General features: G+C 43.1%; 1 protein-coding gene across 2 annotated transcripts in view; it reads right to left on the bottom strand.

The window, feature by feature from the left end:
* pacsin3 (protein kinase C and casein kinase substrate in neurons 3) overlaps positions 1 to 12972 on the bottom strand; it is a 32116-nt gene that overhangs the window by 12739 nt on the left and 6405 nt on the right. For both annotated transcript variants that reach the window (XM_041938082.1, XM_041938091.1), the window contains 4 exons: positions 3317 to 3417; positions 2400 to 2556; positions 1512 to 1747; positions 1022 to 1177 (listed from right to left, as the gene is read on the bottom strand). In XM_041938082.1, coding sequence (XP_041794016.1) covers positions 1022 to 1177; positions 1512 to 1747; positions 2400 to 2556; positions 3317 to 3370 — 603 coding nt within the window. In that variant the 5' untranslated portion in view covers positions 3371 to 3417. The remainder of the gene's footprint in view (positions 1 to 1021; positions 1178 to 1511; positions 1748 to 2399; positions 2557 to 3316; positions 3418 to 12972) is intronic.

The raw sequence follows: 12972 nt of genomic DNA on the forward strand, positions 1-12972 counted from the left end.
GATGAGCAGTTGTGACTGAATCTGGTGTATATAACGATCGGCAGCTAAGGGCTGTTCAATAGTGCTGAACCCCAGAAATTAATATCAGTATTTACCAGGATGTTTGGCTAAATCCACTGTCCATGTGTGCTGAAGAGTATTCAAAATAAAACACATTTATTTCAACCTAGCTCAATTCCAAACCCCTCTTCATCTCAGTGAGTGAAGTGTTTTCACTCCTCTCAGCTTCTGTCAGTTTCACGTCAAGCATTTCAGAGACGACAGGTCAAAACGGTCTCTTACAGCTCAGCGTGCGGTTTTCCATTCAATGAGACAGCTGTTGTTCACCTTGATGACGTGCTGGAGGTGTGGTGGTTTCCACCAATTGCAGTAAGAGCCTGGCTCCAGCTAAGTGTAGCTGCTTCTTTTTGTATTATTCCTCCACATAATACTTAAAATTAATCTGATAAATCTTAATGTTTAAAGTTATAGCCAATAGCTGTCTGCGCTGACCCAGCGACAAATACAACACATTTGTGAACTGGAAGGGATCAATCTGAAAGAGCAGTACTTAACAATCGTGACACAGCTGTGACAATGACAGGCTGAGATCTCTGCTCTTATGTTTGTAGCAGGGATACAAACGGGTATGTGTGTTTTAGGTCTTTTCTGTACATTGAGTCATGATACTGGTGTCGTTTCCTTGTGAAGAACTACTTGTTTACAGAGTCTTTGGTAGCCTGACACAGCTCTGTGAGCCGACTGATCCTTAGTTTGTGTCAGGATTTCCCTGTTTTTGGTTTATCGTTTCCCTCTTCAGGACCTGAAGCTTTTTCTGTGCCGAGCAGAGCAGAGAACAGCGGAGACAAGCCCGGTCATGTTTTAAAAGTCAAAAAACACACACACACACACACACACACACACAGGTATGTTTTTCATGGACTCATTGACACACCCAGCCTGTTGCAAGCGGAGCAGCACACGGGACTGTGTGTGTGTGTGTGTGTGTGTGTGTGTGTGTGTGTGTGTGAGGGCTTTGTACTTTCTCGGCCTCCTGGCTGCAGCGCTCCACCCGGACCGTGTATTTGCGGACTTCCTCCTGTGACTTGGTTGGGTCGGCCTTGGCGTGCGTTTCCCTGGTAACCGCTGTCCACTCCTCCTTCCTGGCCTGATGGTAGCTCTTCCTACTGGAATCCACCTTCACACACACGCACACACACACTTTGACATAGTGGCTCCATTCAAAGACGCATCTCTTCTCTATCGCTAAGTTAACTCATAGAGACGTATAATATTAGTTCAATGTTATTTGTACAAAAACTACAACATATTAGACGAATAAATATATGTTAAAATGTCACTGTAACTATAACAGCAAGTACTCGTGTGTAGCGTTGTGGTGGCGTAATCTGACACTGGACTATAAATCATAGGTGATGCTGTAGGAACCTGTGGCAGAACTCCTGCTGACCTCTGACTCCGGCTTCACTGACACACGACTGAGCGAAGCAGACAGCGCAGGCAGCCCTCACCTCTTTCAGTTTGCGGACCCAGGGTTTCTGTGCTTTGCGGAAACCGTCGTCTGCATCCTTGGTCTCCCTGAAGCCTCCCATCATCTGCTTGTGGAATGCGTCCTTCTGCCAGTTGCGCATCTTCTCGCTGTCCTCGCCTGCCAGCCGCTCCCGCAGCTCCAGATGCAGCTCGCTGAGCCGATCGGCCGCCTGCATAAAGGCGTGCCACGCTTTCTCCAGAGTACCATACTGAGGACCTGAGGGATAAGTGTGGGGAGAGGGGTACACTCTTACCAGCACATTTAGCTTGAAACAAAGAAACAGGCAGTGACCAATCATCTGTGTTGGTTGGTTTGTGTGTATGACTGTCAATTCTCAGGCTCACGTCAAGACCCTGTTCTCACTCGCTGAATGAGATGAACCAACAGACATATCCTCATTCCAAGGAACAATCCGCTTCTGGTGAGTAGTCAATGTTTTGAATTAGCGTTCTTGTAAATCAATTGAACTTAAAACTGAGTAAGTGAGCGATTTATACATCAAAGTTAATCACTTTGGTAAAAGTAGAAGTTTGCCATATTTGAAGTGAATGTTAAGCATTAAAACGTTTGCTTGTTCCAATGCAACAGATATTTTTCTGGGCACTGAAGTCTAATTACAGGACAAATTAATGTTGTAAAGCTTTTGGTCTTTTCTTAAAAGATTTTCATGAAGCGCCATAAAAATGTTTCTTGAGTTAAAAAAGTAGGGATTCATTCATAGATTGGTTGCAGCAAAAGCTGAAGCTTCAGTCATATTTAATGGCTTTTTTGCAGACCTTGGCAGTGTAAAAGATCAAACATCCTTAAAACACACCAAAGGTGAAATATCAAACTTGGTTTTTGATGCCATTTCTCTGCTGCTGATCACCTTTCTCCACGACGTTCCTCCACCTCTTGGCCCAGTCGCTCAGCTGCAGAGCGTAGCTCTTTTCTATCTTTGCCCTCTCCTGGAAGCAGCTGACCAGCTCATTACACAGCCGGTGACCGTCGTCTATCCGCTTCACTGTCCTTTTGTAGTTCCCCGGCTGCAGAGGAACACAACACACACAATGATTAAGGAAAGAGAGGTTAGGTATTAAAATCCTTTTCTGCTGTTATATCAGTTGATCTGCCAGTTCAATGAATGTGACAGCATGCTAATATGAGCGTGGCAAAAACACCGCAGGATGTTTAGTGAACTGGTGATGATGCACAGAAGACCGGAGCAGAGATAAGAGTAAAAGAGACAGACAGAACAGAGAGTGAGAGGAGTTGAAGGCATGTAGTTTTTCCTGTTGGAGGCCTGTGAAGCTGTCAATCAGCAGGGGCTCGTTAGTGTCTGCGTCTCTAAACACCACAGACAGACACGCTGAACGCTATCTGACTGCTCCAGCCTCCTGCTGCTCTGAGAGTTTATTCACACACTGCACCTAATCTGGTAAAATAATTCAGGCACAGAGATCATAATGTCTGCTGTATGCTGTTAACTGATTTAGTAATGCTAGCCGGGGCGGCTGTGGCTCAGTAAGTAGAGCGGGTCGTCCACTAATCACAGGGTTGGTGGTGCTGTCCATGTTGAAGTGTCCTTGGACAAGACTCTGAACCCCAAATTGCTCCCGTTGGTCGGACCGGCACGTTAGGCGGTTAGCACAACAGTATCTCGCTGCCATCAGTGTGTGAATGCTTTGAAAAACCATTAATGTGTGAGCATGTATTCTGAATTCAGTGCACAATATAATAATTTTATTCATCATTATTCTTAAGTTTTCTGTGAATGAAATGTGTGTGTGTGTGTTTCTGCTCTACCTCCCAGAAGCTGTCAGAGCTGCCCAGGTCACTGAGGTCTCCATTGGAAGACATTTTGGGGTCAGCCTTACAGCACGGAATGATGGCGGCTGCAGAAAAGACTGCAGAGAGAGAAGATCATTTATTACCTCCAGCTGCTTTCAGGTGAAAACTTTCAACACATCAACTTTTCACAAGCGAGGAAATCAGCCCTGATACTCATCATATGAATTCACATTAATCCAGTCACAGATAATCTCAACCCACAGACGAGGACACAAAAATGAACTGTCATCAATCACATCCTTTTGATACTATCACCTGTTACCAATCAACCTGTTTACCTGTGGAATGTTCCAAACAGGTGTTTTTGGAGCGTTCCACAACTTTCCCAGTCTTTTGTTGCTCCTGTCCCAACTTATTTGAAACGTGTTGCCGCATCAAATTCAGAATAAGCAGATATTTACATAAATCAATGAAGCTGATGAGGGAGAACATTAAATATAATGTCTTTGTGCTGTTTTCAGTTGAGTTTATGTCAAAAAGGATCCGCAACTTATCACATTCTGTTTCATTTGTGTTTTACATAGCATCTCAGCTTTTTTGGAATCAGGGTTGTAAATAAGAAAAGTGAAACAACACAATCAAATGCACACAAGGCTCAAAAGAAAACTCAATTCATTTCATAACATAACTTGTGAGAGACTGATTTAGTATTTGAATATCTATAATTCTAAGACAAACTCTATCACATGACATGACTGAAGGCTCCAGAACGGCTAATGTTGGATGTTGAGGTGAGACCGTTTCGTCATGTGGATCAGGTTATTCAGCTCTTACAGACCCACAGAGGACATATGACTGTTTTCAAGCACTAACAAATACTAGTGAACTGAACTTTATGTGTACAATTTGTGAAGTCCTGCTTTAAAAATGTTAGTAGTGATACAAAGATGCAGTTAAATAACTAAATATACACGTAAAATAAACATATACTAAAAAATCCAAAACATGCATTGTTTGTAGACGGGTCAGGCGGCTTTTCTGATTTCTCTGAGACATTTTTAAAAGAGTACGTGTCCTCTATTTCAGGCATCACTCTCGTCTCAGCTATACGCAGCTCTACAGTTTTAAGCCTCTGGCAAACTGCAGCTCCACAGCAGTCAACTGAGGAAGCTGCAGAGTCTTCACCGCCCGCTGCCCACTGGGCTGTTTTCTCCACGTCGCTGCCCAATTTTCCTTTTGCACACAACTGGACTGTGTGTGTCCCACAAACACTGATGCCCTGTCTAACACATCCGCTCCGTTACTGAGGCAGGAATCTGTGTCAGCCAGTCCTCTTCTTCCACAATGGATTCCATTCATCAGAGAGAGGCTGTGCAAACTTTTCTACAGAAACATCTCTGATCATAATGCGTATATCATATACTGTAGATCACTTTGAATGGTGTGATGTGTCTGCCTCTTCATGATCATCAAAACTACGACTAAGACAGACGGAGCGATGAGATACAGTCTGAAGATGACACCACCTGTCACTGCACCTTAAAGGTGCCCGCTGGAGTCTTGTAAACCAACAAAAGTGATGTTTATTCAGTGTGACTCTGAACTTTCTGTGTGTATCCTTGAGCTCTAACAAATGAGCTGAATGCATTTCCTTCCTCATACAACAGCTGAAAAAACCAAACAGACAGATATAAGAGTGGTCTCATTCTTTTCATGATCAACTTCTCATCGACTCTCTGCCAGGTTGATGACTGGCTGTCAATCAGAGTCACCATCAGCCAATGATAAAAGCCCATCATTTAACATTTAGAAATAGTATATACACAACAAATACATGGTTTAAACATCAGTTGTAAGCAGAAAAGGAAAGTATTGTAGTTGTTGTTATTGTAGTAACTTCTCCTGAAGACATATTTTACATTATTAGAACAGTTTTATTATCTCGTCATTTCAGACTTCTTCAGCTGTGCAGCTCTGCAGTGAATCCACTGATGAACCCGGTCAACAGTTCACTGTGACCTGACTTCTCTGTACATTCACTTCCTCCACCCCGTCCTCTCATTGGGCAAAAACCTGTTTCAAGGCCAGACGACTTCCTGTGGCAGACACAACAACCTGGGAGGAAACCAATGCCACTACTCCAGTCCTGGCTGTGTGCAACAAACCAGAACCCTACTGCTCAACACAGATCAGCAGACTGTGGAAAACTCAAGTCTCCTCTCTGTCAAAGTCACTTAAAAAGCCAGTTAAAGCTTCGTGCATTGCATATTGGTTCATGTGCTACTTCAGGATGTAGAAACTGGATCCTGGAACATCTGCAAACTTCAGGCTGGAGAAGAAACTGCAGCTCAACATATATAAGGCAACATTAGCCACCACTAGCATAACATAACCAAATCTCTGACTGGACTGTTGGCGGTTTATTATTATGCACCAAAGCAAATGCCTTTTAAACGAAAACCTACTTAGCAATAACACCGATGCTGATCCAAGTCGCATTGTTGGTAATGAAGCCCCAATGTTTTCACAAGGAAGAAGAATACAGGGAACAAAAAAGAAAAAAAAATGGTTCTGCCTCTTTAATTTTGAGTCATTCTTTTTTAACTGTCCAGTATCAGCTGACAGTGTTTTGGGAGTGCAATGTTAGATTATTTGAGGACATCAAATAATGTCATACTCTGTTGCTGTGAGTTTATATTTTTAGCACATACGGTATACAGTTTTTACTCACTGTCTGACTCTACTTTGCAGAGCTCTCTCGATGGAAAGATAGCCATTTATTAAACTAAAAACCTCCCGCAGCTATCCCGTTCCCTGTTGGGAGGGTTTTAATGCAAAACAGATGGAGGAAATGTTGGATTTAAAGTTGGGAACTGACAAGAGTCATTTAAAGCCACAGACTGGATGAAACATGGTTGTTGTCTCTGTGGCGTCACCCACAGGTTTCTGAAGAGCCGTCATGAAGTTCAGTGAAAGTGGCTCCGCCGTCACACATACAATGTAAACATACATGTGATTTAAATGGTCGAAAAGATACTGTGGGCCAATGTGTCAAAATGACTAGACTAAATAATACCTATGACTTACTTCGAACAGACTTATCACTCTGTAAAGTACTTTGAATGGTATCTGTAGGAGACTGTTCTCCACAACAAGGCTTGACTTGAGAAGCCTGTGAGAAGTTCCTGGTTCTTTTTCCTCCTCTGTGTTTCACAATGTTCTCTCTTGCTGAAAATAACTAGCTGACTCTCGAAATAACAGCGACGGATCTGTGCACTGGGAGCACGCTGGTGGCAAATTAGATGTAGTGTACAACTGCAGGCTTGGTGACATCTGCAGGGAAAAATGTGGGAGTGAGTCTAAATAAACTCTACAGTTAGCCCAGACTGTAACACTGAAATGACAGACCAGCCAACGGCAGAAGCAGGAGCGTGTTCCTACTTGAGATCAGGTTTAATATGTATTTGTAGGTGCGGGTGGGTGTGTTGTGTCTGAGGAGACGAGTGACGTTCAAGATTAGCAGAATGCTGACGTTCAACAACACAGCGGCGCAACATCACACCTCTTAGAGATTGTAGCTAATCCACTTCAGACAGCCGAGCTCTCAGTTTCTCTCCACACTGTACAGCACAGGTCAGAACAAAAGAAGGATGTGTGTGTGTGTGTGTGTGTGTGTGTGTGTGTGCATGTGCGTGTGTGTGCGTGTGTGTGTGTGTGTCACAGGAAAATGTCAAGTATGCTAGCAGCATAGGTATCTGTCACCAGCATGCTAGAACATGAGTGAGTATGAGAAAAGTGACTTTGCCATGGACCGCTAATTACTGGTCCTGTGGCCTACAGGAGAGCAGTGTGTGTGTGTGTGTGTGTGTGTGTGTGTGTGTGTGTGTCAGTATCTGGGTGCGGCTCACTGAAATCAAGTAGGTTTGGCTGCTCTTTACCTGCTGGAGGTGTGCAGACGCTGATCATAAAAGTCAACAGAGAGCTACCCTTCCATACCGCATAATTCGCTACAAACCACTGTCATGGCCAACCACATTCAAACACAAACAGCTCTGTATTACAAGTCTTAACAGAGGTTGATACCCAGTAATCTAATTCTTTAATTCTTGCCATGCTACAATCTCTGAAAGGCTGTCGACAGCGCTTTGAGCTAAATGCTAACAGCTGCATGCTAACATTCTCACGGTGACAATGCTAACATGTTGATTTTTAGCACGATACCATCTTAGCTTAGCAAGTTCGCTTGCTAACCTTATCGGAATGTCATTAGATGTCATGTTAATACTCTGAAGTCTGCTTACATTGTAGCTGAATGGTAATGAGTATGAAAGAAGAGATGTTTCCAGGAGCAGAGGCTTAGTGGAAGTGCACAGATTTTTCATTTCTGATCTTGTATTTTGTTTTCTAAATTCCTAATGCGTCCATTATCAGACTCACACTGACACACAGCACTCAACGCCTGTTTGCTAGGAAGGAAGATCACACTGAGAAGGTCCCAGGAGTGTATTTGTGTGTGTTCAGCAGTAACTACAGCCAGCAGTAAAGGGATTAGACTCTAACAGGCGGACCACATTAGCTGTACTGTAGCCTGAGCTGAATACTTATACTTACTTACTATATACAACAAAAGTTGCATTAGCATTAAGCAGTACACGCTTAGCTAAAAACAAGCCAAGACAAAGGGAGGAGTGAAGGTAGACGAGGTCCAGCTTGTTTCGCTGCAGAATGTCAACATTGTGCAAACTGAGTAAAACAATATGTACACAGTTGATGCCGGATTACATCAACTGCCTTGAGTCACGACAGTCCCACATACTGTGCAGTTTCAGTCTGTATGTACCTGCCACGGGCTACCTAATCGAGCCACTGAGAAGGCTAGAGTGGCAAGAAGTATGCACGCTGATCTGCGCTCTCAGCTAATGTCTGTTAACAAGTTTATCTCTAGATAGGAGAGATAAAGCCAACTGAACAGTGTGTCATTTCAAGAAATTCACATTTAGTGAAGAGATACTGACCAATCACAGCTGGTTAGTACACATTTTTACAGTTACACAATGCCTTTTAGAATACATCTTGTTGAAATATTGATAAAAACACTACTACATAATTCCAACTCAATATTTTAGTATCAACTTCCTTTAATTGCTCCATGGGCCCTTCGTGCCTGGAGGAATATCTCCACGAGCAGGTGCTCAGTTGAAAGAGCTGGTTTTAGTTTATGTGAAGAGTCCAAAAGAGAACCACCATCCCAACTGTGTGTGTGTGTGTGTGTGTGTGTGTGTGTGTGTGTGTGTGTGTGTGTGTGTGTTCTTTGAGAGTGTTTACATTCCTCAATTCCTGATAATGAACTCAGGTTCAATCCCCTCAGTTTAACCAGACAGGCACTAACACACATGCCATCCAGGACCTCATGTCACATCCGGAGGTCTGGGACCTGCTGGGGCTGTGGAAAGTATGGTCACTGGGGTTTTCCAGGGGGGCACAGGGGTAGGAGAGTATGTACATACATACATACATACGGGACATATTGTATGAGCCAATGTGATGATCTAAAGGTGATAAATTATCATGTATGAGAGATGATTTCAGATTCAAGCCAACATCTCTGAGTCCGGCTTCTATGACACAAGAGGCCACAGTTTTATCAAGCTGCTGAAATTATTGCAGAGTTCAACATAACTCGATAACACTTTGTCGTGCTCTTTAAATGACCGAATATTTAATCAATTCCAAAAAGTACAAACTGTGTAGAAGTGCTGAGTTGCTGGCGGCAGCTTCACGTGTACCATACAGACTCGAGTGTGGTATCAATATTTTAAGTCTTGGAATGAAATCCAATGAGCATGTCAAACTTTTCCTTTAAGTAGCTACTCTCCTTGTTTTCAACCATCCAGGTTATAAATCACCTATAATCTCCAGACATACTGTCCTGTTCAGACTATATCTAAAAACAGCTTTCATAACTTCTGATCTTACTCAAATACTCAATCACCAACTCAATACAAATGTCTTCAATCACAGTTCTGTTTTTATGCCTTCTTTATCTCTAGATCGTTGAATGTCAGCCCCTGGTTTGACTTTCATTCAGTCCATTAACCACCTGAAGGTATCCAAAAGCTATAGGCTGGCCCTTGATCCAAAGCTGGGCAGCAGACTGTCAGGCCTGACCAACAGAGAACAGGAGGAGTGTTGAAAGAGAGCAAAAGAAATGGAAGAGACAGGAATGAGAGAGTGAAGTGATAAGCGATAAAGACGAGCGAAGTTCGGGAGAGCACACACTCAGTTTGGGACGAGCTAAGTGCAGCACATTGCTTCTGTGTGGAAAAAAATTGTGAAACAGAGACGGAAGTTTACCAGCTTAAGAGACACAGCAGGGCAGCGAGGAAGAGGAAGAGGAGGAGGACAACAAGCAAACAACTTCTGATGTGGTTTTTCCGTCACACAGCACCATCATACTGCTTAAAGGGCATGTGGAGCTGGTTTGTCGAACTCATATAAATGCAAGAGAAGTGCATGTGTGCACAAAATGCAGATGCTAAAACACACATACACCAGCCAAACAAATAAGACAGATATCGAATGACATTCACAGCAGAATTCTACACCTCTGCTTCTCTTTGTGCTGCAGTACTGAGGTGTGGCTGCCTCACCACAAGACATAAACACCGGTCTTTTTATCTAGTGGGCCTGTACGTTAAAGAAATAATGTGTCTGTTGAGTACCAAGCACACCTGGTTCCAGACTTCTGATCGCTGCTCACATTTAAAAACCTTTCAGTGATTAAAATAGATGTGTGCTCATTGGTGGCTCTTTCCATTGGTCGGAAAAACAACTGAGCCAATCAGAGCTCTGTATGGCGGACTTAAATAATGGGGACATGATTTTCCATTGTCATCAGAAAAAGTGCAGTGAAAATGGTGACGAGCACATGTACGAGTTTACTTTATGACTTCATCTACAGACCCCTTTAACAAGTCCTCAATCAGCGTTAATTTCTTTGATTGACATGAAAAAGTTAAGTGAGCCTAGCTCTGTGAGGCTAAACTTAGCCACAGCAGTGCTTTAAGCTAATGCTAATATGCCATACACAGAGCCGTGCTGCTAACACTTTTTCGCCATGACTCTGGGAGTCCGCGTGAATTCACGCAGACAAGATACAAACCTTTCATAACCACCTTTAAACCTACAGGACACGCATTAAAGGCTCTCCGTGCAGTACTTCTTTAAATGTTGCGGTTGCATTTGTCATCTGTGTTTTTACATCAGGGTTCTGCTTGAGGTTACAGCATTTTATTTAGACTTTTATAGCTGTAAACCTGTGGGACAGCTGTACATTTGTGAACTACCACAGAAAAAACACCCTAATTCTGTCGCCAAAAGAACTCCATTGGCTGGATTCTCATGTCAGCTCAATGACAATAAATAGATGATGAATGAGTCATCTCACACTCAATGTAAAGTACAAGTCTCTTCACTATTTATGTCTTAGTTTCATGTTTTTTTTAAAATAACTAGACATCTCAGTTCAGAAGCACAAGGAGGATCAAAGTGAAGAATTTCTGCAGATCGTGTCATTCCAATACACAATCCTGAGATATCTGCATCTAACACAGGCCTGCTAAAGAGGTGGGTGATGGCAGAGAGAGAGACAGTCACGGCGAGGCAGGAGGAGATTCTGGTTGTTGGTTTATACAGAAATGGGTCAGGCCAGTGAAGAGGAGGAGGAGGGGAGAGACCAGCTGAGGGAGGGATGAGGAGGAGGGAGTGACAGATAGAGAGGCAGGTCCAGACCTCATAAGCTCCACTGGAAAACTCACGGTCATTAATCTGATTAATGTACACCAACAGTTTCCCTGCAGCCGGGCTCCGTCTAGATGCTTCTACACATCAAGCATGTGGAGGTCTGCAGGATTATTAGTCCATAAGCTGCTCTGCTACTGCATGTCTGCATTCCAGCAGAGTTTCTGAGAGTATGTAGGTACACATCAGGGCCTGGAGGCTTCAGACGTCCAGAAACAGAAGCGTTTTGTGATACTTTTTTGCTCCAGCTGCTGTTACTGTGCCAACAGCTGGCCTGAGAAACAGCTATGTGCCAGAGCGCTGCTGCGTCTCTTTCCCAAATGAGAGACTCACTGACTGTTTAAAGAAAGAAAATGACAACCATGCTCACAAAGATGATTGCTGCTGGCAAAAATAAACCACATTATGGGCTACTTTGGAAGCCACCATCATGCTTTGTTTTGATAAACGACTATCTGTCCCTTGAAATGGCAACTGAGGGAAGTCAGGAACTAAAATCCATCTAAAAACAGTTTGTAAATGTAAGTGTAGTCTTTGGAATGAATCATTTCTTGGATGAGCTTGGCCACAAGCTGTTTTATTAGCCCTGTTTCCACGTTACACTTCACTAAAATGCCAACAGGACAGGACTCTCACTGCTCCTCCTGCTTCTGGTGGCGTCGCAACTGCCAAGTTAGTACAAACATGCTGAGTGAAGAGTAAAGACTGTAAGAATGTAAGAAGGAAGAAGTTCCTCCCCATCGTCACAACCAGCAGCTTTAAATCTTCAATCCAATGTTTAACAGCATACTATTCACAGTCAACAGTAAACTACTCAATACGAATGTCATTATATTGAGCAAAATTATAAAACAAAACAAAAATGTGACAACATGCATCACGGAGCGGAAAGATGGACCGCACTGTCAGACGGTGAAATTAAAAGTCATCCATTAGCACTTTGAAATGGTCTCAACTGCTGCCTGTAAATGCTGACGAGCTCTAAAAAATGTCCTGCAGAAACACTGTTTGTGTGAGGATTAAAAATGAAAACTACAGGAGTAGTCCCACATTTTGTGAAACACACACATTCGCTTTCTCGCTCAGTTATGTGAGAGGATCAACATCACTCTCATGTCTGTACAATAAATATGAAGCTAAACCAGCAGCTAGTTAGCTTAGCTTAGCCTGTCTGGAAACAGCTGACCTGGTTGAGTCCTAAGGTAAAAAAATCAGCCTACCAGAATCTCTAAAGATCACCAACATGTTCTATCTTGTTGTTTTTTATTGAGGAGGTGATTTGCACTTTTATACTAAACCTGTAAAAAAAAATCTGGTGTTTGTACATTTTGCACTGCAGGCGGGATAAATAATAGATCTGGTAAAGTCATATTTTCTTTTCATTCCAAGTGCATCGAACTGTGAACCCTGTGATACCGTCTGCTGACGGCATCATTAGATCCCAGATAGTCACTCTGTTTGTTAAATGCATCCTGGCAGACAGACCAGCTGCTGAGTCATGGTGGGAGTAGACTCAAGTCTCCAAACAGAGAATACAGATATCACTAAAACCTGTTCTTTTCATAATTTCACAGAAGTAAATCAGAACTATAAAGGACACAAAAACCACAGGACATCCTGGATTATTTGTCACGGCTCGTCCCATCACATGACACACCGGAGTATGTGGTGAACAATGTCCTGCGAACATTTCTGCATGTTTGTTTGACCTGGCTTTACACACAGGGACATGTCGCATTGCTTCTGAATTAAACTGGGCGTGCTGTCAGCGTTAGCTTGAAAACTCACTTTGCTCACTGCGGTGTGGGACGGCTGAGGAGACATCTGCTTGAGACAGATGTCATTTAAAGAAAAGGCTGCAGAATAGGTGT

The sequence above is a fragment of the Chelmon rostratus genome, chromosome 1, assembly GCF_017976325.1.
Source record: "Chelmon rostratus isolate fCheRos1 chromosome 1, fCheRos1.pri, whole genome shotgun sequence".
Taxonomy (NCBI): domain Eukaryota; kingdom Metazoa; phylum Chordata; class Actinopteri; order Chaetodontiformes; family Chaetodontidae; genus Chelmon; species Chelmon rostratus.